Source organism: Leptonotus elevatus, chromosome 3, assembly GCF_054856555.1.
Source record: "Leptonotus elevatus isolate MCC_2025b chromosome 3, RoL_Lele_1.0, whole genome shotgun sequence".
In the NCBI taxonomy this organism is placed as follows: domain Eukaryota; kingdom Metazoa; phylum Chordata; class Actinopteri; order Syngnathiformes; family Syngnathidae; genus Leptonotus; species Leptonotus elevatus.
The window spans coordinates 19,286,110-19,313,000 of NC_141241.1; the positions used below are offsets into that span (position 1 = coordinate 19,286,110).

At 38.7% G+C, this 26,891-nt stretch overlaps 1 protein-coding gene across 1 annotated transcript; it reads left to right on the forward strand.

Annotated features, from left to right (window-relative positions):
• Positions 1–26,031, forward strand: tnfaip8l3 (tumor necrosis factor, alpha-induced protein 8-like 3). Its single transcript, XM_086072358.1, has 2 exons — positions 1–368; positions 23,609–26,031. The coding sequence occupies exons 1-2, from the start codon at positions 323–325 to the stop codon at positions 24,169–24,171; spliced, it is 609 nt and encodes a 202-aa protein (XP_085928484.1). The 5' UTR covers positions 1–322; the 3' UTR covers positions 24,172–26,031.
• Positions 26,032–26,891: the final 860 nt, after the last annotated feature.

Below are 26,891 nucleotides of genomic sequence, written 5' to 3' on the forward strand. Positions count from 1 at the left end.
TCAGAAAAGTAGATGAGAGGGAGAAGAAAGAAGGAAAGTGAAAGAGTCAGGAGAAGCGAGCACAAGCAGGAAAAAAAAAAAGAGACAGCTCAGCAAATGATCCTTAGAGCAGTCCTCCAACCTCTGCAGTGATCCAAGTGCTGGGTGGGGAAGGGAAGCTCAGTGGGGAGAAAATAAATTGTGGTTTCCATCTTTTTTTTCTCCCTTTTTTTTTTTTTTTTGCGGGGAGAGAAGAAAACCAGAAGAGGAGAGGGGCAGAGGGAAGCGCGACAGAAGAGGAATCAGAGCGCTTCTGCAACCTCCTTGTGTCCTGCAGGAGAACATGGACTCGGACTCCGGAGAGCAAAGTGATGGGGACCTCTCGCCAGGTACACCACTCACCTTTCCTTTGATTTCATAACCTACAGCTCGTACTCTTCATTACATTTCATGTGTTACGCGTACTCTACAGGTGGCCTTTATTTAACATCTTACACTAACACTAAGGGTAAGTATTATTATACATCACTCTGCAGGTATTCTACTTTTATTAAAAGTAACTCCAGATTTAAAAATTGAAGTAACTCTAATGGCTGTTCTATATTTAATATTGGAAGTAACTCTAATGAACACTTGAGAGTTCATATTACAAGTTACACCTTTGAGTCTTCTAATTGGTGCATTTAATTAATATTGAAAGTAACACAAATGAGTACTCGAGATTTAATACATATAAGGATTAAATAAAATGAGTACTCTGGATTTAATATTACAAGTAACCCGAATGGGTAATCTACATTTGAAATTTAAATTATTTGGGTAATTTTGAGTTAATATTGGCAATAACTAGGGGTGGGAATCTTTGAATGTCTCACAATTCGATTCGATTCCGATTTTTGGGCCTGCGATTCGATTCAGAATCGTTTTTCGATTAAAATAAATTTTTGATTCAAAATGATTTGATTGACAATGATGTTTGCTTCAATCTATAGATGTGCAAGGAATTGTAATGATCTACTCCAGTCTGACTCGCTAATGCTAATTAGCGCGCTACTCGCGGCACTTTTATCACTCAAAAGAACGGCTCTACACTGCAAAAAAACTACTTTTATTGGAATAACTTGATCGTGACTTTTTCCTTCTACTCGCTAATGTGGCTACAACTTAACAGTGTGTTAGACCGTGTGGAACCACACTGCCCCTAAGTGGCCAAATCAGGTACAACTTGAACAGCGCTCCAAATAAAGGCACACACAGACAAAGGCAAGACAGTATAAAATATAGATTTTGGGACGTTTAAAATTTATTCTGAATGGTACTAAATGATAATCGCGATTTTTATGAGAATCGATTTTTTGGCACACCCCTAGAAATAACTCTAATAGTAAATCTAATAAGCCTTATTTTCATGCCAAGTGCAAGTCTAGCGCAAAATGCCATCTGTGCATGGGTATTTTAGTTTTGGGGGTTTTTGGTAGTAGTTTTGTAGATAGGCACAGGTCGTGTGTTTGAGCCGTTGTGAGAGTGAACACAGTTGACTAGCACCACTAACTTTTTCGCAGACCTAGGTAACTTTTTGAAATTAAAACAAAGATAAGATTTAATTTCAGTTATTTGGACATTTTGAAAAATTGCATTTACTGTAGAGTTTTTATTTAACTATGTTGGACATGCTGGTGTCCCTGGAAGCTCCCTGAATTGTTTTTGTTAGAGAGAAAAAACTTAGACTTTTTGCAAATCTGAAAAGTTGTTCAATAAACAGGCTTAAAAACATTTCGACAAAATTAAGAGTTGGAATTTGTATTATTTTTTTTACACCAAATTTTTCTATTTTAATGACAATGAATATCGGGTCCAAATATTGGTTGGTTGGTTCCTTCCTACTAATCACCATCGTCTCTGAAAAAAATAAACAAAAACAAACATATGGGTCTATTTCTACATATACCACAAACATTCTACTTCATACATCCTAATCTAACGACAAATAAATGCTTGTTATATTCATCTGTTTTATTTGCCTTTTGGGTTCCATTTCTCCTGGCATTTTCAATACATGAACGAGGCTTTCAAGTAAGCAAGTAAATCCAAGGTGCAGCGAGACTGACGATGCTGACGCCTGACAGAGAGCCCGGCCGGCTCGTCAGCTGGTGCAAGGCGGCTCAGTCGCTACCAGTTACTGGCGAGCTCCAACACATGTTTGGTCATCAACGCATCCGAGTGAAGCGAGGGAGGGGGCAGCGTCCCTCAACGCTTCTCTCTGACGCACCTCGCATGAATACTTGATCAGTTTTACTGGAGTGTTGCGGTCAAACGTTTTTGAACGTATCTTCCATTTCTTTGATATCTGATCAATGTACTAGTCATGCTTTTGGAATTTATAAGTAAGGCAATCGGGCACACTCGTAGAACGACTATGGCGCGCTAGAGCAGTGGTTCTCAAATTTGACAATACATTGCTCAAATGACTTCCCCTAGTGAGCAAGCAAAGATTTTTTGTGGCTTCACAAGTCAATCATCAAGTATCCACAAGTGTTAGATTTGCTGTCTGATGAAGTTATTTACAATGTTGTCCCAAATTATGATTTTTTTTATTTTTTATCTTTGTATGTTAATGATCCTCTGCTGAACTCCACCATCTGTTTGTCCATCTGGCACATTGTCTGTCTGTCTTTTGATCCCCTGGCAGAGGTAGCGGAGCACTGATATGTGAGCCAGGTGGCAGTTGAAGTGTGGCATGGCAACGTCCAGATTTGAAACCCGACTTTCATACGCCGCCACGGTCTGAGACCATCTAGTAAACGATCTCTTTTGTCCGAGACTGTCTAAGTCGCTACGGAACCAGATAAATTAAAGTCTAGGAGACTTTCCTGTCTGGACTGAAGGAAAATGACATTTTTTCATCCAATAGGCTCTGACTCATACTTAAATGCATCCTGGTTTGTGGCTGCACCGCACTTTTTATCATTTGGTTTACTGTCAAGGGAAAGGAAAAGCAGCATGAATGCCTTATAAAGGTCAACATTTTTGCATTATGGTTTTTAATGAAGTCAAGGTGGACTACTACGAAAGTTGTTTTCAGTTCAAAGTTCAGACTTTTTGCTAAATAGAGCGCTTAATATGTATGCAGGAACAAAGTGTCATAAGAGTAAATATTGATATGTTTTGTTTCAGCCGACCTTTCGGGCTTGAGCAGTTTGTGATTGTTGTTACTTAGTAAGCATATTTTGTGATGCAACTTGCCGCCGCGTTCTTCTAAAGTGACCTCTGACGCGCATCAGGGAAGATGCTTGATACAGCAAAACAAGTCTTCCAACTTACTGTAACTAGCAAACACGGTCTCTTTGGGGATGCTGCAGTTTAACATTTTATTGCCATAAATAAGTTGATATTAGGGGTGTGAATTGCCTAGTACCTGGCGATTCAATTCGTATCACGATTCATAGGTCACGATTCAATTTGATACCGATTAATCCCGATACGAATCTGTTAATTGCTTATTGCGATTTTTTTTTTTTACTCTAATTTAAAAAAAAATATGAATCAGTAAACTTGTACATGTACACTGTAAGATTTGTATGAAAATGTATTTATTTATCTGAAAATTCAGGTTGCAGTCTGTTTCATGTTTGAACAGCACTGAAATTAAATATGAAGGCTTAATGTTCCATTAATATAACATTCTTCCATGCTTAATGTGTGAATCCTAACCCTAAGTAAGACGTTTTGTTGAATATTCCCATAAAAAAATGGATGTTTAAAAATCGATTCGGCCGCATATCGAATCGATTCGAGAATTGCGCGCTGTAATATCGCGATATATTGCCGAATCGATTTTTTCTAACACCCCTAGTTCCCGTTTCAGGCCTCTGTTGACAAAAGATGGGCAGACAGGACAGGCTGTGATTGCCATGGATGCCCAGTGAGATGTTTAAATTGTCGAAGCGGTGACTTGGTTGTTCACAAATAGCTTTGTATTAGTGGCAAGCTATATTTTTTATTTGCCTAGTGTAACATCATTCTGTTTATGTATACATTATTTTATACAGTAATGGACTTTTGCATTGTATTTTCTTGATTGTTAGCCTGCCCAGGAGTTACAGGTATAAGTTCAGTGAATTATTTTCAGAAAATTCTTCCTTGGTGGCAAAGACGATTCTTTTATGGACTTTGCCATAGTGGTGGACAGTGAGTCAGCTCACAGCCTATTTTGGCAACATAATCTCCATGATTCAGTCACCCAGAACGCAATCTGCCATCTGCTGAAGTTATTTCCACGCGTTTTTTTGCCGACTTCAACATCACACTGGAACTCGGACTTGTTGAGAAAGTGTTTGGTGGTGTCTTGAAGTGTATGCCAGCCATGACATGCATAGGGGGCATGAGGGCCGCTTCATTTGGGTTGTGTTATAAAAACAAAGACACTAAAGCTGTTGTTTGTTGACACAACGTAAATGTAATCCTCAACCAGGATATCCTTGTATGGAATGTTCTAACAATGGGCTATACTCACAAATAACATCAAAATGAACCGACTTTTGTATGACATACTTGCATTAGTGGGTAGCCTCGGTCAAAAGTCTCACTAGCAATCATTCTACTAATTAGTTGTGTTGTCTGACTGGTGAAGATAAAGAGCAACCTAGTAAATGGACCTGAATCTGGCGTTCAAGTATTAGGAATAAATGCTCAAAAGGCTTTCCTTAAGAGACAGTGTGTTGGTCTGGCATGCATCCCCCACTTCTTTAATCTGATCTGCAGATGGAGAGTGCTCACTGCACCCCTGCGCACGACGCACATCCCCACCCACACCCCAGACTCTACGCACTGCTGGAAAATTCTAACACAAACAGTTAAAAAAAAAAAAAGGCAAAGCCAAAAGTGGAAAAGGCAGTTTAGGAGATTTTTTCCTCTGTTGTTGCAAAGAGCAAACCGTAAGACTTGCAGGTGTTGTAGGCATCATGTGACATGTTTCATAATATTCTATGGGAGAGGAATGTGCTTTCTAAAACATGGACTTAAACCGCTGAGGTATTTTGAGCAGGCCTCAGAGAAGTCTGTGGTTTGATTGGCGATAATACGCAAGCACTGACTGACTATTGGACTATTAGTGTGATTATCCAGTTCTGGTTTTAAATTGGTTGGCTCAAAGTCGATCATGACTGTGGCAAACAGCAAATATAACAAACGAGGTGGTGTGAAAGGCAACGCCACAGCCCTCCCACCCCACCCCCCCTCTCACATCTACTTTGGCACAACATAACCAATTGTGCTCATTATTATGAAGTGTGAGTGAGCTAGAAAATATGGAGACATTACCTTGGAATGACCTCATAAAATGTTATTGTTCCCAGTGTGCAACAACAACAGTAACTTAAAAGAATAACATTTCAGCTAAGTCCATAAAATTTGTTTGCTTATGTGTTTGTTTAACCAAAAAAAAGAAACTCATGTTACCTTAAAAATTTTTTGATTCAATGGAAGTTTCAGGGCCCAGAGAAACAGGAGAAACCTTTTGTTTTGGGTTACCATTAGCATTGACGCTAGCAAGCTAGTCAAGAAGAGAATGTTTTCCAATTCTTAAAAAAAAGAAGAAGAAGAAGACTTCACGCTGTTCATGTCATTACAAGATGAAGTATACTGTCGAACAAACATAAAACTATTGTGTAGAGCAAACTACACAACTATGCTAGTTTTATGCTAACACACAACACAAAACACTAGACACATGATTTAAGGTAACAGTGTTTTGTGTTGCGAGCATGGTAACTTAACAAACTCATATGTACATAACTCAATGCTCCACTGTAATATTTCAAAGTGCCTGTTGTGACTAGCGAAACTGACGTCTTCCCCAAAACATTTTGATTGAAAAGATGCCACACGAAAAAGCCCTTTTATCTATTAGACAAGGCTATGGCCTGACTTAAAGAAGTTCCTCTCCTCGCTTCAACATAGTTGCTGGATACCAAATTGCCACAACACAGCGCCAAAGCAGTTTTTTTTTTATAGTAGACATCCCTAAAAGTGTTCTGCAAATTTGTGATTGCCAAAATCACAAATATACAGAACTTTACTGTAACACATTTTTTTCTGACCACTACTTTACGAATAAATTGAAAAATAGTCTAACTTTTTTTTAAACTTGCTTCCAAACTAGTTATCCATTTAATTGTTGCGTATATGTGATATTATGAGGTGATCATAAATTAATATGAGTTCACAGTCATAATGGCCCCATAATTATTTTTTTTTAAATGAGTTTGCCTTCCTGCCTAACCTTGGTCTTTCTAAATTAAAAATAGAAGTTGCTCTTTGCACTTTAGAGATGGCTCCCGTGGCTGTTTATGAATTTTAGCAACACAGTGCACTGAAAAGAATCAATAGGGAAAATAAATATTCAGTAAGCAAGAAGAAAATTGAGGCAGTAGCTCAAACTTGCCAAATAGTAATCCCCAAAATTTCGTTAAACAGTGTATTACATCATTAATAACCCATTATAACCCATTTAAAACTGCACTTCATTGTGAAGTGTTCCTTTCTAAATTACAAATAATTTCCCCTCTTGCTCTCCAATAAAGTCTGTGGGAAGCACAAGGCAAACCAGAAATACATGTGTGGTTTACGACATTTATTGGGAAAAAGGAAAAGGGGGCTCAAATGTGACATTTTTTTCCCGTAGTCTTGGATTAGAGTGAACACATGTGGGGGGTTGGATTTACGCTGTCAATGGAGAGGGTTAAGTTTCCAAGAGAAATGTGGTCCCTCCGAAGCTGAGACAACTCTTCAAATGTGTGTTTGTGTGAGGACGTGAACCACAGTTATTTCCTTGTCATTAGTTAGCGGTGGTGCTTGGGCTCGCTGCCACGAGGGGAGCAGCACTTGAGCTTTACACTCAATACTATCAGGCTGTCAAGGCCAAAGGGAAACACACATCCTATTTGATCACGCCAATTAAAGCAGGAGCAACCTTTTAATTGAGGTGGCACGGAAAATTGACACCCGAGCTCCTCTGGCCTTTGCTCCCGATTGTTTTCCACGCCCACGTTCAAATCTCTCCAGCTCATTTTTTTTATGTAACTTTATTAGGTCGTCCTGCTGCATTCATGTCTCACAAGATAGTTTTATTGCAGTTGAAACTTCCTAAAGTGTATAATCAATAAAATGCATGTAGACAGTGTTGTTGCTTTATGGCAAGCTGAGCATTTATTCCACATCATTGATATCCATCTTAAGGTCTATGCACTAGTATGTTCGTTGTCCAGGTCCAGAAGAATCTTACCCCAGTTTGGCTAGCCACAGGTGCTTCTACTAAACCTGCAGCACTGATCTGAATACATTACTGGATAGCCAACAGCCCATACACGCCCGTGAAAGCCGTTGAAGCCACAGGGCGGCCATCTTACTCCTCCCATCTCGCGATCAGACTACTCTATAAACTGTATATATACGTACAGATTAGACATATACAGCTTGTAGGCTCTTAGTATAGGGCCGGGTGCGGGGGAGTTTGTGGCGGGGCGGTCACAATTTTTTAACAAGTAAAAAATAATAATAATAACAAGTGGACGTACTGTATGTGCTGCTTTGGAGACCACCTTTTTCTTTTATCGCTCAGTTCCTTAGACCCCAATATTATATTTGGCAGAAGCATCTTTTGATGAATTACAGTTATAATTCTTTCATTAAAAAATATACAAGTTTCCTCCTGTAAACATCATTAAGCATATAATTTATACAAGTATAAAATAATTAAATAATTTATTTAGGCCTTTTGTGTATGTCTAACAAATTTAAAACATGTCTCAAATGTTCTCCAATTTCGATACTGTAAATAATATGGCGGCTTCGATCGTGAAGTTTTTGGCCTATCGGCTATCCAGTAATATATACAGATCAGTGACCTGCAGGTAAACCAGCTCCCAGCAGCTAGCTAGCTCGCAACCACCAGGTAAACGATCTCCTGGGGATGTAGCTAGCTAGCACCTGTGGCTAAAACCAAACTGTGGCATGATTTTAACTTTCTGGACTTGGATTTGCCACCTCTGCTAGAAGGTCAACTTCATAAAATGCTAGTAGGACAACAACTTACACTATAGTTTAAAAAAAATATATAATAATAATAATAATTACTTGTAACACACGGTTCTTCCATTAGGCAAGGCAAATATATTTCTATAGCACATTTTATACACAACTCAATGTGCTTTACACAAGGAAAGACAACACCGAGTACACCTCAAGCTGGATTTTAAAAATATGAAGTAAACGTTCAAATGGCTTTCCACAATTCCACACTATTGGTTCCATTAATGCCTTATTATGTGCAACTAGTTCTTCCACTCAGCAGTATCAAGGCTTTAATGCTTCAGAGATCACATAATCTCAGCAGGGTGGTATATGGACATATGTAATTTATTCTACTCTACTTTTACTCTATTGCGAATGTCTCTGAAGTGTGAGGATGAAACAGAACCAGTATTACCAATAATTTTCATTTACATAAGATGATAGTTTATAATTAGCATACTGTAACATCTATGCAAATTTGTATTTGCTCGTCTATGATGTTCTGCATATGTTAGCATGATGCTATCGGACTTTCACTAGTAGAAATTCAACCTTTTGGTATTTAAATGTACAATTTTTTTATTTGCCAGTCTTTAAGTCAAATTAACAGCTTGAGTTTGGATAACTACGTGATTAGCAAGAGTCTTAATTATTTTCATTTTCTAAAAGTGACATCATAAGAGAGTCTCCCATCTCTTGGCGGCGAGAGAGTGAGAACATGTGCTAAGAAATAGTTGAAAATGTGTGTTTTCATGGGTTTGAAATGTGTTTAAAGCGCGTGGGGGGTTAAACTATCAAATCATTTTGTCTGTGGTTTATATAACAGATTTTCATCCACGACAGTTTTTTTTAGAACGTAACCCTTGCGATAAACAGGATTTATAATTAAATTATCTTCAGTCTTAACATCCCTTGTTGTGGCTGTTCTTTTTTTTACAATAAGAGTTTGAAAAATCCACCACAAAAAATGTTAGAGGAAAATAAAAACCCATATCTAGAATTGATCCTTTGATGCTTGCTATGCAATGAGGGCAGCAAAATGTGACGACATCTTGCAAGACATCTTGCATGTTATTGATGTGTGCAACTTGGGAAGCAGTTTTACCACAAAAATAAAGTCCAGTTCCGAAATGTACAACTAAGAGAAATTAGACTTGAAAGGTTTCACTGTTCATATTTTCTTTTTGGTTTGTGATGTCATTTCATTCCAATGAAGCACTTGCCCTCATACCATTTGATGAGTTCCCATGATGCCGAGCGGCTCTTGTTCTGCTGAACATGCACCATCGCCATCGTAATCTGTCCACAATAGCTCAAGTTATTTTTATTCCTCGTGGCTGTTGAATAGAAAAATACATGTGGTACAACCTCAGTGGATGCTGATGCAACATGTGAGGAGAGCAGATGTGCCCGACGGCGGTTACTAATTGTACTCTGGAAGCCACAAAGCGACAGCACGACATCGGATTTAGCCTAGGGTCAGATTTCATTGCTCGTCACACTGAAAACCATTTTGAATTGAAGTTGAGAAAAAAGATGGATGTCGTTAGTAATGCATAGATAATACATAATAAGTATTTAAAAACAAATAGTGACAGAATATAACACTCACAGGCCTATATTCTTTACACTCAAACAATATTACAATATTAAGAAATAATCAGGTTTATGAGGTGACATGCAGCACATACAAATTGTAGTATTCGTGTGTTGATGTGTGCCTTTAAGAAGCGTGGCCTAATGAGTCAAATCCTAAAATCTGATTCTAGCTGCGGTTGGCCATTTACCACGCCGTTGGTTCAGTGCTGTGAAAATGAAAATCATCAGCTCACCATTATTTATTATTATTATTATCATTATTAGTTAGTTAGTTAGTTAGTTAGTTAGTTAGTTAGGTTGTTTAGTTAGTTAGTTTAGTTAGTTAGTTTTTTTGTGACAAAAGCGGACCAGCTGCCTTAGCATTTAGATCCTGGCCCTTTTCGGACCTTCTCACAGGCCCACTTGGACGTAAACTGAGTCCAAATGGGTTAACTGTAAACAAGCCAAGGGGCCAGAGTTATGGGGAAGGTTGGCATTGCCTGGATGATTGCGCTTGTGTTGAGTGGGAGCCTTTACACCGCCGTGTGGGTCTCTTTTAAAGCAATGCTACGCCATGCTGAGACTTGGCCAGGGCCAATGACAGAAGCTACTCAACAAGGGCCGGAAAACATTTACTTCCTCGGCGCTCGGCTCACTGAAATGGAGTCAGAGAGGAAGAGATTGGCGAAATAAAAGAGTCCAAGGCGATGATGCTGGAGGAGGAAAGATGCTTCTAGTGAGTGGGAACTTAACTGACGCAAAGGGACTTTGGCAGGAGCTACAGAGTTAGTCATTTTTCATCTACCACCCTCACCACCTCCTCCAGGTTTATATATCTTTGTCACTCATTCTCAAATGATGTGACATAGCTGCAGATTTTTATTTTTCCACCTGTGCAAATTCATGCCGCCCACACACACACATGCAAGCACATACACATTTTTCTGTCCCTTCTTGAGTGAATGGTGTGAAATGAAAATGTGCATGGGTGTATTTTTAAGACTTTTCAGCACAAAATTCTCTCTCGCCAAAAAGCTTTGATTCCTTTAGGGAAATTTAGCAACAAGCATCAGTAGTGTTGTGATGGAGGTAAAACAAACTTAAAAAAAAAGCCTTTAGGTGGACATCAAGGAGATTTCTTATCAACCTGACCACATAAAATGTTGTTTGGTCAAGTGATGTTTGGAGTATCGTACTTGATGAACAAAAGTCTCTTGTTCTGTAATAATAGTCAATGGATTTATTTGGAATTGTTACACGTCTTGAGCATGTGGCAATAATTGCGCCACAAGTACTGAAACTATTCTTGTGCAATTGGTCAGAGCGGACTAATTTCACACAAGGGCCAAAAAAGAAATTGCGAAAATAAATAAATAAAAATCAAAAGGAAGATTATAGGCCTTTTCAGTCACAGTAATCTGCTGTGCACATGTTTTGAACTCAACATGGTCAACATGAGAATTCAGTATAACATGGCACTTTATTACACAATTAAGTTTCCATGAAGACAACATCATCAAAACAACATTCATGCTGACCTGCGAAATAAACACTGTTGGCGTTGTTAGCAACAACATCACATCTACTTGTTATTATTATTTTAAGCATTTTTAATAATCCTTGAACGTAGACTTTGGTAAATAATGTAGGGCTAATAGAGACAATCGCAGTGCAGTGAAAATAACAATTGGCTAAAAGTAGACACAGTTCTCAGCTTTTAGTCATTTTCTAAAAGGTCCACGTTGAGATCCAGTTTTAAAGGTTCAAATTTTTTTTGTAAAAAGATACAATGAGCCCCTCTTTATCATTGCGGATATCTTTCAAACCCACCTGCAATAAGTGAAAAGCCACAAATGTAGCTAGACCATATAATGTCTTATATATACAGTTTTACCAATCTCACACACTTTAAAGACATTGAAACCTATTAAAACAGCTGCATTAGCTTAAGTCATTCAAACACACATTCAGTGTCAAGAAATGGAAGACTATTGTGTTACATAATTGTAAGGAAACAAAGACTCTCTCACGCACACACCTTTCTGAATAAGTGGCAAAGCATGCTTGCTTATCTTACAATCAGGCTTAAAAGTTGACATGCCCTTGGGGAATGTATGGAGAAAGATTTGGATGCTGGTTTTGGATTAATATTCCGCTATGTACTTCCGCAAGCAACATTACGTCAACCAATAAGAAGAGCGGATTCTGAATCGTCATACTCTAACCGAGGAACATTACCGTAAATTGTCATATAAAGGACATTGATGTTCATTAACTCCATTGACATTTTACGGACTATTTTTGGCTCTCATGAATATTACGGGACAAAGTGCGTCCCTTGACAACGCTTGCATTTCTAAATACAGGACGATTACGGATTTCAGGGAACAGTGGGCCACCGAACATATTGGTGTGTCACGCTCAATGCGTGAGTGTTATAATGTCAACTTTTAAGCACAACTTTATGATGTTATATAACGGAAAGCCCACTAGCTCCATTCTAAAATATAAAATGTGTGACACGTTAGTTTCCCCGTGCAACAAATTGTTATACACAGTCACTGCTTGTGTGATAAATAAATAAAAAACACAAAATCTCTGAATACAATTTACCTAAACAACTCACTGAGTTTATTAAAATGGCGGACAACCAAAATAAGTGAACCTTAAAAAAAATCCTGTATGAGTATGACTCATGAGTCACTACAAAAGGGGTGACACCTAAGTAAGTGAGACAACAAAATCTCACACACTAAAACGCACAACCACACAAAATACAACTGATACTGTTGACTTCCTGAACAATACAAATGAGGAGAAGAAAAACCCAGCCGCTCTCCTTTCCGTCTAGTTTAGTTATGAACCCAAGCGCCCTCAGTAGCTCCTGATTAGGTGAGTGAGGCAAGATGGGAGAAATGAGACAATAAAACTGAATAGAAACGCTAGAAATTCGAAAAAGGGTCCAAAATTCGAACCAAAAAAAAAAATAGTTTTCGCTTGGAGGGGGTGGATTTTGAAGCGTATCGAAAAAAGGAAATTGCGAATTTTGGCTATGGAAATAAAGGCTGACAAGATTGGATACACGTCGCACGTGTATAACGTCACGTTTGTAGCCACAAAGCAATGGCGGACGATAAAGTAAGGTATATTTGGGGGAACGACGAAACAGAAATATTTTTTAAATTAATTAAAGAAGCGAATATTAATGCAAATTTAAATGGCAAACAGCAAAGAAACGCAACGGTTTATCAAGAATTTAAAAAGCATACTCGACATACGACGTCATCGCACGGCGCAGTCGCTTCCTGTTTTTCTTCTTTCAATTTACTGAATCCCATCTCTATGGTGTATACCGCCACCTACAGCGGCGGAGTCCCTTCTCAATATTCGCAAAAGAAGAACAGATGGAAACGGGCATAAGTTGCATGTCCGTTTTGTGCATTTTCAGTAAGTTCGCTTAAAAAATTCGAAACAACTGGATGGAAACCTGACTATTGATGGGCTAAAGGAAATTAGCATTGATGTTACGAATCTTACCTTCAAGTGCTACATAAACACACATGAAGCTGCAACAAAATACAATGAAATTGTGTTTCTAAACACCAGAATGTTCAACTACGTCTGCTAGCTTAATGCTACTGTATAACGTAAATTGTTGGGCTCACAGAAATGAGCAAAGGTAACTTTAATACATCAGAAGTTATTTCAACATTGTGTATTAAACAAAATATAATGTCGTCTGACAAAATAATGCTAGCATAAAACCCTGTGCTTTCTTTTGTTTAGTTAACATGCCAACAATCCAATTTTTGATGTTTATATACAAAAAGCTTCCTGTGTGTGAGTCCTATGTGTTCGTGATGTGGATTTGGCAGAGCAAAGTGGCAGAGAAAATCTCCCACAGTGGAGCGAAGGAAGCAGAAAAAGCCTGCAGCCAGTTCCCATGCCCGACTAACCAGCCGAGTGGGCCTGGCTGTGTGCGAACTAAACAATAGCAGTCCGCAGCTGGTTGATGCATTAGTGTTCAAGCAAATAGAGGTCAAAGAGCAGCAATCCTACAAGGTCCACTATCTGATCAGACAGGATGTCCCAAGTAGCACTTGCTCTCCCCGGAGGACTGTATCGGTCCTGTCGTTCTCCATAGGGCAGAGTGGCTGTGATGGGAGCTAAGGTGGAGGTCGATGATGTCACTTTCTTCCACTTTCCTCATGACAGGCAATCAAGCCAACAGCGTATTAATCAGTTCCTGCCACTTCCTGTTTTGGCTTCAACTCTTTAGGGACATTGCCATTACAAGGGAGACACACAAATGCCTTGAGAATCATACAAATTCTTAAGTGTACATTACAGTATATGCGAGTATAGCCTGAGCTACATCCATTGAAATAAATTCAGATGTGCAACAGCAGCAGATTGCACACAAAGCCCATTCATTTGTCATGGTCACTTTTTTCCCAAAGTGAGCAGAGGATTACAAGATCTCCTCCAATAAAAATCTTGCGTGTTCCACTTTCTGCCACCGTAAAGTAATCCACATCCACTAAGAGCAAAAGGACTTTTAACTCACGCTGAATGATGATGATGAAAAGCATTAGAGAAATTAAAAGGGAATTATTCATTAACCCCGCAGCTCTGATTGCCCCGCTACATCTTGAATAGTTGTTAAAACTCATTCACTACCATAAATTAATTTAACTAGTTATATTAGTTTTACATTTTTTCCACTTTTGTTAACAAGAGAATGAAAACCTATATATTTTTTATTGTACATTTAGAACACATAACATTTGTGATTAATCGTGAGTTAACTAGTGTAGTCGTGCAATTAATTACAATTAAACATTTAATCGCCTGACGCCCCTAATTAAAAAAAACTAAAAAAAACTTTTAAATCTTTTTTTTAATTAACTAGTGAAGTCATAAACAAAAAAATCCTGTTTTTCTGACTATTTTTTATATTTTTTTGACAGAAACAAAATTCAGTAAAACAGAAACAAATATTCAGAAAAACAGAAGAAAAAAAAAAACAAAAAAAAACAAAGCACCCCCAAAAAAAAAATTGTTTTCAAAGTGAATGCAATACGCTTCCGTAGTCATGCGATTAATTACAATTTAAAAAATGAGTCGCCTGACGCTCCTAATTTTTTTATATTTTTTATTTTTTTAAACTTTTCTTCTTTTTTTTTAATAATAAAAATTAACTAGTGAAGTCATGCGATTAACTACAATTACAAATTGTAATCGCCTGACTCCCCTAATTTATTTATTTAATCGCATGACTTCACTAGTTAACTCACAATTAATTACAAATTTTATATCTGTTCTAAATGTACTTTTTTTTCTCTCTAGGTTTTCATACTCTTGTTAACAAAAGTGGAAAAAAAATTAAACTAATTGAAATAGTTCAAATGAATTTTTGACATATATAGCCGTCAATGGCAGTGAATGAGTTAATGGTGAGGTGAATGACCTCCTTCAGACCAGAATGCCTTGGGAAAGATTTAACATGGCGTGACCATGAACAAGACATCTTACTTAACCACTGTGCGGAGACCATTTCTTTCGCAATTACCTACTTTTTTTTCTTCTTCATATTTACAGATAGAGCACACGTGGCGCGCAGGGCTGGCGTGTTTGAGTCATTATGTGACAGCGGCAGTTAAAAATAGGCCGATGTGGAATCTTTACAGGACAGACTGAGAGGAGGAGAGAGAAGGAATAGCAAAATTTTGAATTTAAAAAAATGCTCTGTGGTGTACCATCCTCACCAGTCCAGTCAGACTCGTTAACCAAGAAGCTCATTAAAATGTTGTTTTCCAGTCGCAGCCCACAAAAATGTGTAAAAACAACAAAAAACAAAACATCAACAACAAAAAATTAGTAATGCAAAGATAAGGCCAGGAAGAAAAAACAGGGAAAGGCAAGCTGTTGAAGTGAATTTCCTCTGACATTTTGTTAGTATTGATGCGAGGTTGGTTTGATGTGTTTGTCCTCGGGGATGACACACTTTTGAACTGGGAGCATATCCAGGCATTTCTCTCCACATTACGAGCAGACATAATTTGCCAGATTCACACGAATGGATCCGTCTGCCATCGACCAAACCTTAGGTCAACTAAATCGCATTAGAGACCATGCCAGAGCGGTGTCAACGTTTCAGTCTTTACAAAGATAACTCAACCCCAACCACCTCAAACCGGTACCAGTGCAATGATGCAGAGCCACACAAAGACACAACAGTTTTTTGATCATCAGAGTCTGAATTTTTTTTTTAAAGCCGGTAGGCTTTCCTATAACCCACTCGCAGGTTAGGTGAAGATTTTGAGCAGATAAGGTTACTTTTACCCGAGGTTTGGTTAATTATTTTGACCCCGCAGTTGAAAGGGAAGTCAACGTTAAGCATTTCTTGAGTTATGAAGCAATATCCAGCCGTTTTTATCCATTTCAGGGGGCGGCCATGTTGCCACTTGCTGTCGACTGAAGATGACGGCACAGTTGCTCCTGAGCGACTGTGATGTCATCAACTGTGATGTCATCTTCAGTCGACAGCAAGTGGCAAAATCGCTGGATTTTGCTGCTTAGCTCATATTCCACTAACACAATATCAGGGATGTGCCAAAAAATAGATTCTCATAAGAATCGCGATTCTCATTTAGTACAATTCAGAATTTATTTTAAATATCCCAAAATCGATTTTATTTAAATTATTTTATACTGTCTTGCCTTTGTCTGTGTGTGCCTTTATTTGGAACGCTATTCATGTTGTACCCGGTTTGGCCACTGAAGGGCAGTGTGGTTCCACGCGGTCTAATACACTGTTAAGTTGTAGCCACATTAGAGAGTAGAAGAAAAAAGTCACAATCAAGTTATTCCAATAAAAGTTGTTTTTTTTTCCCAGCGTGGAGCCATTCTTTTGAGTGATAAAAGTGTTGCGAGTAGCGTGCTAATTAGCATTAGCGAGTCGGACTAGAGTAGATCATTAGAATTCCTTGCACAAAAAAATTGTCAATCAAATCATTTTGAATCGAAAATCGATTCTGAATCAAATCGCAGACCCAAAAATCGCAATCGAATCGAATCGTGAGACATTCAAAGATTCCCACCCCTACACAATATTAACCAGAATACCGTATTTAGACTAGTGGAGTTGCATAGAACATAATTGGCAAGAATTTTTGTGTGGGTTGGCTTCCCCTTTAAGAGTGGAAGATTAGATTTTGGGCCGGGTCACCATTTCGGGTTACATTTAAACCAACAGTTTCAAGAGTGCTCATCTCAGTCACATGATATGATATAACGTGAAGCCTTGCGTTTCACTCAAACCTCTTCAACTGTATATCTGAATGCCTCCCAAAGCACCAACAAGCAATAACAATGTTGACCATACATGGAAAATTCTCATCACTGTGAGATTTCAAAAGATTCAATGAAGCCTTATGGGCCAGTCACGTCTGAGGAATATTGACTGCAATGGAGAAAGGTAGTTAAATAGAAAATGTATTTCGGAGATGCTACCATCATCACTTGCCAACTTGCTAACAGCTCTTTGACTGACTGTTTGTACCAATAATATTTAGAGGGGGACATAAAGGTCCTCATGCTGAGGTAAATATAATGCGTGCCTTTGTGTGTGCACTGCACATAAACCATGACCACACGTCATGGTCTGTGCGTGTTTTTGTACCCTGCAGCAAAACAACACACGCACCTGCGGTGCGTCACCTGGTGTCATCCAATGCTAAACATCTGCATGTTGTCACCAGCAACGCGTGCGTGTTTGCGTGTTGGTGTATGTGCGTGAGATATCTGATTCAGGCAAGATTTTTGGGGGAGCTGTGGAGAAGCACGGCAAAAACATTCTGACGAGTTGCAGGGGAGGACAGGCTGTAATATTCGGTGCATACATTTACCTGTTTTTCCCTCAAATTGGTTATTTGACTCATTATTATTATTATATGTGTTTTGTAAAATTATCTCATTCAGTTAGTTGTTCATTTAGTTAGAGGTTTTCTATATGCATTCACATTTGATTTGGTTAAATAGTTGGTTTCAAAATTCTAATTATATAAATGGAAAACATTATGATGGAAAAAATTTGACAATTTTTTATTTTATTTTAAATTTTACATCAATTATATTTTTTTCTTAAATTGGTCGGTTAAAACTTCATTTAACTAATTAAACCATGTGCTAATGGTGTGTTTATACATAATACACAATATTAGCAAAAACTGTTTTTTATATACATTAAAATGTAAATAATTGTATATTGATTACATTTAAATTAATTATAAAATGAAATGTTAAAAATGAGCATGAATTCTTTTATTTACTCAATTTAAGTGAAACTTAAAGTAATTTCATTTGAGACTTGAGGCTACATTTTAAAAAAATTAAAAAACAGAATCACATTTGATGAAGCGTTCAGTTTTCTTCTTTTACACATGTACGTTTGTGTACTTTAACTGACTTAAATCACCCTTATTGTAGGCTACTGTATATGAAAGTCTGCTAGCTTAATGCTAACACTCAATGGAAAATGCCATAGACCGGCATAACAAAAAATTTTGTGGTAGTGTAAGGGTTCAGAAATTAGTAAGATTTAAGTGAATTTAACAGCGACAACACTCCTCAGCTGACTAACACTAACCAATCAGGAGCTAGCAAACTTTAGGTAAATGCAAGTGAATTAGAACAGCAAATTCAACACGTCACTTTATCTAAATATACAAATGTGTGACTTAAATCTTACTCATTTCTGAACCTCACAGTAGTGATAATCCTCTAAGCAACAGAGAGTCTTTTCCGCATGTGCATGTATATAGCATATGTGCACTGTTACTGCATTTTTTCAAAAAATCTGATCATCTGTGATCCATTTATTTTTAAGGGTAATGTTGTAAGCCTTTCGGGATCATAGTTTGTGGTATCTTTACAGTTTGATCTATTAAAATATGCGATTCACTAAAAATGTTGGACATCTAAAGGCAGAATGTTGTTATGTCTTGATTATGGTCGGTTTTGATGTCGCATTCCTTTTGGACACATCAGCTGCATCGCGCCATCAAATCAAAGATATACGATGGTTACAGCAGCGATTTAGGAGCCGTTCACTAATCTGCTGACTAAGTTTGTGTTCTCTGTCTTGTTCAAATGTTAACTTGATTAAGTGTTAGGTTTACGGCTTATATTTAGTTTCATCTACATGTATTTCCTATTACTAATCCTTGCCATACTAAAAGTGAAAAACTAAATCCAGATGTTCTTTGTCGATGGTGCCATGTAATTTTTCGCAGCTTTGGCCGCTCTCCATGTTCCAAACTGTATGTATATGTTGATGTAATGCAGCAAAAAGTGTTGACTCAGCACTCCAAAAACATCAGGCGGCACAAAGAGGTCTGTCTCGTCAACGGCCACCTTCCTAATCCGACGTCAAAAATCAACTTCCATTGTTGTAACCATTTTTGAAAGTGTGCATCAACTTCATAAAGAGTTCATTGCAATCTCACGAGGTGTGTCAGAAAAGTCCCAGGATTGGTGTCACAAAGATTAACGGTGGTGCTAATTTTCCATGACCATGCGCGTAAGGGTGGGTGGGTGGTCCGTCGTCCCTCTGCAGTCTGTCCGCCCTGACAAAGCTGACACATTTCTTTATTTTTTATGAGAAGTCTTTTCTTTGAAAAGGGAGCGTAGCCTGGTTTCAAGGACGTGATTGGCACATTTTGGCCTCAAGGAATAACTTCACAATGGGTGTTTTGTCACTGGTGGGAAGAAACAAGCAAAAATACTTTGCCATTGGACTTAAGTAGATGTTTTAGGTATACTTTACTTGAGTATATCTGTACTTTCTATTCTTTACTTGGTCAAAGTAGGCCTGGTACTTTTTTAAACTACACGAATGATGACACAATGTATGAAAGCCATAAATAGAAAGTGGTAAAGTCAACTGCAAGCATGCCCAGTATTTTTTTTTCTCAGCTACGGCTAAAGCTATTGAAAATATTTAGAATAACATTTTCTACAGATTTTTTTATTATCCAATTCATGGGATACATTTTGATTTTGCATGTTTGTGTCAGGTGCAAATAATGTTGTTGTCTACTTGAGGTCAACGTCCTCACGTACAACCCATAATTTCTATGACTTTGAGTGTGTGTGGCTTTAAAAGGTTTGTCCCGGCTTGGTGAATGACGTGGGCGTCAGTGAATGAGAGTAAACTCAGATTAGTAGCTGCCTGTTTAACTAGCTAACCGTTAGCCAATTGGCTATCATTAATACCTTGCATTAGCCATTGTAGAGGCGCTGTTGTGGTACGTTACTTGTTTGTAATTCATTTTTTTAAATCAGAAATAAGCCGAAACGTTGGACATTTTTTGTCTTTTAATCATTTTTTCCTCCCAGCTGATCACCATCACACAAACTTATTTCAACATGGAGTGATGTGTGAGTCTGCAGTAATATTAGTCCATGTGGAAAAATGGTCACTATGAAGCTTTGAGGCACAGATTGTGCTTCAACTCTTTTTCTTCTAGATTAAAAGGTTAATCAATTAATTATTTCAGCCCTTTTCTCAATACTAGGCAAGTTAATTCATTACCTGCCAATGACGGCTATAGACGTCAAAAATTAATTTGAACTATTTCTATTAGTTAAAAAAAAAATCTGTACATTTAGAACAGATTTGTGATTAATCGTGAGTTAACTACTGAAGTCATGCGATAAATTATGATTACAAATTTTAATCGCCTGATGCCCCTAATTTTTAATAATTTTTTTCCCCGTTTTTTTTTTTTAAATATTAATGAATCGCTTGATTTCAATAGCTAATTCACGATTAATCACAAATGTTATATCTGTTCTAAATGTACAATAAAAAATATTCTAGGTTTTCATACTCTTGTTAACAAAAGTGGGAACAAAAGTTCAACTAATAGAAATAGTTCAAATGAATTTTTGACGTTTATAGCCGTCAATGGCAGTGAGTTAATAAAGGGAAGCTATTTTTTTTCCCTGTATGAAAATGGATATTATACCTTTACAAGTGACAGAAAGAAAAACATTTTTACTTTTGCACTTGATTACAAGTACAGATAGCGAGTACTTTTTCCACCTCCGGTGTTTGCATGTGTTATTTCAGCTCTGACAACAGATTTCACTCATCAGTGATTCATTTTCGAAGTTGACAGTGCACACATTCTTTGTAGTTTGCAAAGCTGTTGCTTCCATCAGTGTGCTTTCACAAATCATTCCAGTTTGCTTTAGGAATATCAGCGGCTCGCAAGTACAAAGAGGTGCTTCAGAGAAACAGGAAATGACAGTGATAAAGAGCCTGTTGATGTGAAGCGTGGATCTGCCTAATGAAGACCACGTTGTTACATCCGGATTGTGCTACTGGAATATCATGTCGACCATGACATCCATGTTGAGACATCTAAATTTATTTCAATGCGCACAGCTGGGATGAAACAACTAACTGCTGTCAAAGTAGTATTCAACAGTTTTGGCAGAAGGCTTAAAGCAACAGTAAGTCAGGGACAGTGGCGGGTAAAGTGTGTGTGTGTGGGGGGGCACAAGGATGTCGGGCCCTGAGCATCCAATTTAGGGGATATCCAAACAGCCAATAGTGAACCGAGCGCACAACCAGTTTCTGAGGGACATTTGTTATCAACCCCCCCAAAAAATATTAAATGTGTCTGTAGTTGTGTGTTTGACAACCTCAAACCAACCTCCCCCCCTGCTGTTGAGCCTCTTCAGAGGTCCGACTCGACCTCCCATGATGCCATGCGAAAGAGCACAGAGAGGCCACATGCCATCATTTGTATTTTGAAATGATTGCACACAGACATTTTCTTTTTGTTGCTAAATGTCATGCTGGGCTAATGATGTGCATGAAATGTCATTTTGCCTTTAACTAACTCACGAAATGCCACCGATCGGCTTTCGTCTGCATGTTGCGCTGCAGCTTTGAGCCTCTTGTGGGTACGCATGCACCCACGCACACACCAGCATGTTCAAATGATGTGCTACATTGGTCCTCAACCTTTTTACACTGTGTAAGTGCCACCTCATAAAATACTTAGCTCTCCAAGTACCACCATAACGACTCACATTAGAATGCTGTCCAAGTTGCAGGACACCTTTGGGAAAAAAAAATGTTGTTCTGGATGAATGAACATTTCAAATCATCTTCAAATGCATACGGTCAGGCAGACAATATAGAATAAATAGATTCAGAGACAGCTTTTATCCCACAGCAATAAAGGCATTAAATAACTGTAGTTGGTAACACCTCAGGGATAGAGGGGATTGGGTGTATGGTTTCTTGGCACTATGTGATTATTTTAGTTGTTTTTATATATTAGATGTTTTTTAAAATATATATTTAACTTATATCTTTTATAAAATGTCTTTAATGTCTTTTACACACTACATACACGTTGACACCCGTCGACGGGATGGCGCAACCGAGGGGCACAAAGGCGGAAGCGCAAGAATTGGGACGCGGACCACACGTCGCAAACAGGAAACGGAAACAAAGCTGATGTGTCAAAACCAGGAAGTCGGAAGTCCCGCCTCCTCCGCGGCATGTACCCCATTGCTGCGTAAAACTTTCGGAGTTGCTGTAAGCCCGAAACGTCCGGTTTGACATGTCAAAATAAAAGCATTGTATTTCAAAGGAAATAAAGATGGCAGCAATTACACACTGAGTGATTGCGTGACTACAATTAACTCTTTTACTGCCACATGTTAGTGCCAGCCGATTTGGGGCATTTTAACTCATCTTTCAAGGCAAGCAGAATATTGTGTACTTTAACTAGACAAACACGCGGCGTACCAAATGAAAGATCGTGTTCCATTCTTTCATTAAAAAATGTATGTTTCAACCTCTTTCCGTTCTTTAATAATCACCACTTGAAAATAGGTCATTTGAGTGAAAATTGAAACGAAAAGGAGAAAACTAGCTTTTTGTGAAAAGATACATTTTCTGCACAACAGTGACTTTGACACTAATATTTTTTGTTTAGTGACGCTCTGTGAATATTTAATGTGACAAAGGCTTTGATCATTCATGTCATCCTTGAAAACGTTCTATTTCCTAAGATCGGTCATGTTTCATTGCAATTGCATACACCGGCAGAACATTGAAAAGAGATACAATGCTGCCATCTGCTGGTCATAGTTAGTAGGTGTTTGTGATTTCACAAATCCATTGAGTAGGCAGCGCAACTTCCACTGCCCATTTGTTAAAGCAACACCCCCACCCTTGTGACCCAATACTTGTGCCCAAACAGTGTGGCTAGCATGCTACCAATTCCCCAACTGTCAATCTCAATAATATTGTCACAGTGTGACATATGCTGCGTAATGAAATAAAATAAGCCTTTCATTATCCAACTCCGCGCATCCACATGTCAAACATCACTGTTCTTGACAAGATTGGCTAAGTATAGTCACCGCCACGCGTGCACAGCTGTGAAGCATGTGGACAGACAGTGTGCAGAAGCGTAGTTATCACGCTGCAGCTGTTTGATGTTCTCCACGGCAGATAGTAATCATTCCTCCCTCAGTCAGCCCGCCGCATTGCTGCCAACTCCAAGAAGGCCGCCGCCCTGTTATAGAATGTGCTTGCACCGCACTACTGTACAGCACATCTGTTCAGCTCCACACTACACAGTGACTTATTTCCACAGTTGTGTAAAGGTCTGCTTCGGAAAGCTAGTAGGAGTTGTCGGTGGGGTGTATATTTAAGTAGATTTTTCAAGTACATGACATGAGAATTTTCTGCTTTCCTACATTTGAAAATATATATATATATATGTTGTTTCTACTGCCTACTTTACCAAAATAAGCTTGTTACTACATTCAATAGCTACAGATAACGAGATAAAAAAATAAAAAAATAAACTAAAGCTATAAAACCTAGCAACTCATATTTTTGACCATCCTTCTCATTTCTTGCTCTTTCCTCTCCTTCCCCAAGGACACGAAAGCTTCAACTCGCGCTCCTTGGCTCTGCAGGCCCAGAAGAAGATCCTGAGCAAGATGGCGACCATGGTGGTGGCCAACATGCTGACAGACGATACCAGCAGCGAGATCCTGGATGAGCTGTACAAGACCAGTCGTGAGTTCACCAAAAGCAAGAAAGAAGCCCACAAGATCATCAAGGACGTCATCAAGATCGCCCTGAAGATCGGCATCCTGTACCGCAACCACCAGTTCAGCCCCGACGAGCTGGACACGGTGGAGCGCTTCAAGAAGAAGATGAACCAGGCGGCCATGACGGCGGTGTCCTTCTACGAGGTGGAGTACACCTTTGACCGGAATATTCTGTCCGAGCTCCTGCTGGAGTGCCGGGACCTGCTTCACACGCTGGTCGAGCAGCACCTGACGGCTCGCTCGCACGCTCGCATCGACCACGTTTTCAACCATTTCGCCCACGGCGAGTTCCTGGCGGAGCTGTACGGGGACGGAGACGAGTACAGACTGTCTCTGAGGAAGATCTGCAACGGCATCAACAAACTGCTGGATGAGGGGACGCTTTAACCTTTCACCTTTCTGGCGCCGCCACGTCGCTCCGGACCGCTTCCTGTTCACTTTCCTAAACTGTTTGCGTCACTTCCTCCTTTCTCACTGTCAACTTCCTGTTTCCTGCATCTGTTTCCATGGAGCTTGTTGTAACATCCTGCAGCTGGGGCTCGTTGAGGGTTGTTTCATTTAGACCACGTCTCGCCACACACACACTTGGACAATATGTGTCACGTATGCGTTCACGGCAAGACGTTTATTCCACATCCTTGATATACAGCTCAAGGTCCATGTACTAGTGCGCTCTTTGTCCTCGCTCGTAAGACAATTCAGTGCTCTAGCGTAATGACTGTGTGACTGTGTTTTTAGGAAAGTTAAGATCTTAAACTGGGCCTGGATATTGTGGATTTAGAGAAAGCCATTTGAGTATTTACAGTGGATTTGCAGGGGCTAGCCAATTAACCCAGAGAAATCTTCATAAAACGCTGATAAAAATTCAATATGTGTTTTCTATTAAAAATGGAGGGAATAAAAAAATTGGGGGGTCCGCAGTATTCCATTGTATTCCATTAGGCAAAAAAATGTGTCTTGCCCGTAACGTTTTTTCCACTACTAGTGCCACATTTGGCCTACTAGTATGACCTTAAGATGGATACCATGTATGCCATTTGTCCCTACTAATAGGACAAATTTGGCATAAAAGTTACTAGTGGGGCAAAATTGTAATTGATATTAGTCCTAGTGACACAAAAACGTACTAGTTATATGCTGAAATGGAAAAGAAAACATTTATTCAATATCTTTGATAGTCATCTTAACGAATGTGACATGTTATAACCACTTAAATGTTAAGGTCCATGCACTAGTGCGCTCTTTGTCTTCACTCATGACACAATTCAGTGCATTAGTAAAATGACTGTTTTACCCTAGGGGTGCATAAACTTAAGAGCACAACTGTATGTCTGTCAGATAGTGAAGAATGGTGGTATATCCAGTTGTGCTCATAAGTTTACAAACCTATGTAAACTTATGAGCACAACCACATTAGTGCCACTAGTTGCGCTCATAAGTTAGCATACCTTACATACCAAACTTACATACCTATGTAAACTTATGAGCACTGCTGTATGCCTGCCAACTAGTGGTGAATGGTGGTATATACAGTTGTGCTCGTAAGTTTTAATTGGTATATAAACTTTTACATTGGTATATAAACTTATGAGCACAACTGTATATATGACATACTAACTATATTTGTTTATAGTATTGTGGTATATACAATTGTGCTCATAAGTTTAAATTGGTATATAAACGTTTACATTGGTATATAAACTTATGAGCACAACTGTATATACCACCAGACTATATACAAACTCTATTTCTAGTCGTGGCATAAGATTCTATAAGTTGACATAAGAGTCATCTAACACATTGCTAGTAGTACTAGTTTTCTAAATAGCATACTAAAGTTGTGGAACTCCTGTCTAGTAGTGGATGTCAGTATTGGACAAGCATTACTGGTAATACAGTTGTTCTAGTGTGCTCTCGTCATTCCACTAGTGTGCTGAATCGCGTTACTAGTACATGGACCTAAAGCTGGATGGCTAAGATATTGAATAAATGCTCAAGCGGATATCCAATTGTATTCTTTTGTGTGTGCAAAAAAATGCACTAAAGGCCCAAAAAACATGCATTAAGGTATATTTACTTTTGGTCTTTGTGTGCGTGCGTGCGTGCGTGCGTGCGTGAGTGCGTGTGTGTGTGTGTGGTGGACTCGTATGGGCTTGGCATGAATCATCTGTACATAAAACCAATGACAAGTCAAATTTCTCCAGAGTGTATCACTTGTCTTTTATTAAAGACTTACTGTCAACGTCATCTTGTCTTTCTTTCTGACGATAATAGCAAGAAAATGATTGGTTCTCTCTTCTTGGCGTGCTTTGTCAACATTGATTGACGTTTTTAGGCAGCATATCAGGGAAAACAACGATTTCCATGCCTGCTACGGCCAAATACGCTTCCAACATCGGCCACTCTTTTGCACAACACAGAGACTTGAATCACTCAAGACTTTACTGCTTTTTTTTCCTGCTAAAATTGTCTCCAAGACAGGAATTATATGGATGGATTGGATCAGGAAAATAAACCACAAATTGCGAACGAGGCCACACGTTTCCTGTTGGCTTCACAAAGATGCGCGCGAGGCATGACTTTGTCGACATGCACTTGGAAATATCATATAAAGTGTTTCTGCTTCATAGGATTCCCTGTGGTGCTCGGGACCACAGACATTATGGCAGTATTTGCCTTTTCGTTCTTTTACACTAAAAGAAAAAAAACATAAAAGTTAGCTCTGTGATTATTGTTCATCTACATAAGAATTTTTTTTTACCCTGGAGAACCCACGGGGTCAAATTTGGCCCCTATAAATTCTGCTACTCAAATAACAAAGACCTTTTTTTTACAAATTTAACTTCAAAAGTCCAGAGTGCCACTTCTGACCTCTGCATGGGGCCATCATCCTCCCCCTCATTCCCGCCACCACCAAGATTTGTTCGAGTTTATCAGAGTGCAGATGTCCGTTTTGACCAAATCGGCCATTGGCCTGTCAAGGAGGAAAATCGCCGTCGATGTGCTGTGTGCAAGGACCTCAAGACTGAAATTCACTGTGAAAAATGTGCAGTACCTCTCTGCATTAACAAAAAAAGAAATTGTTTCAAAGACTATCACAATGTCTA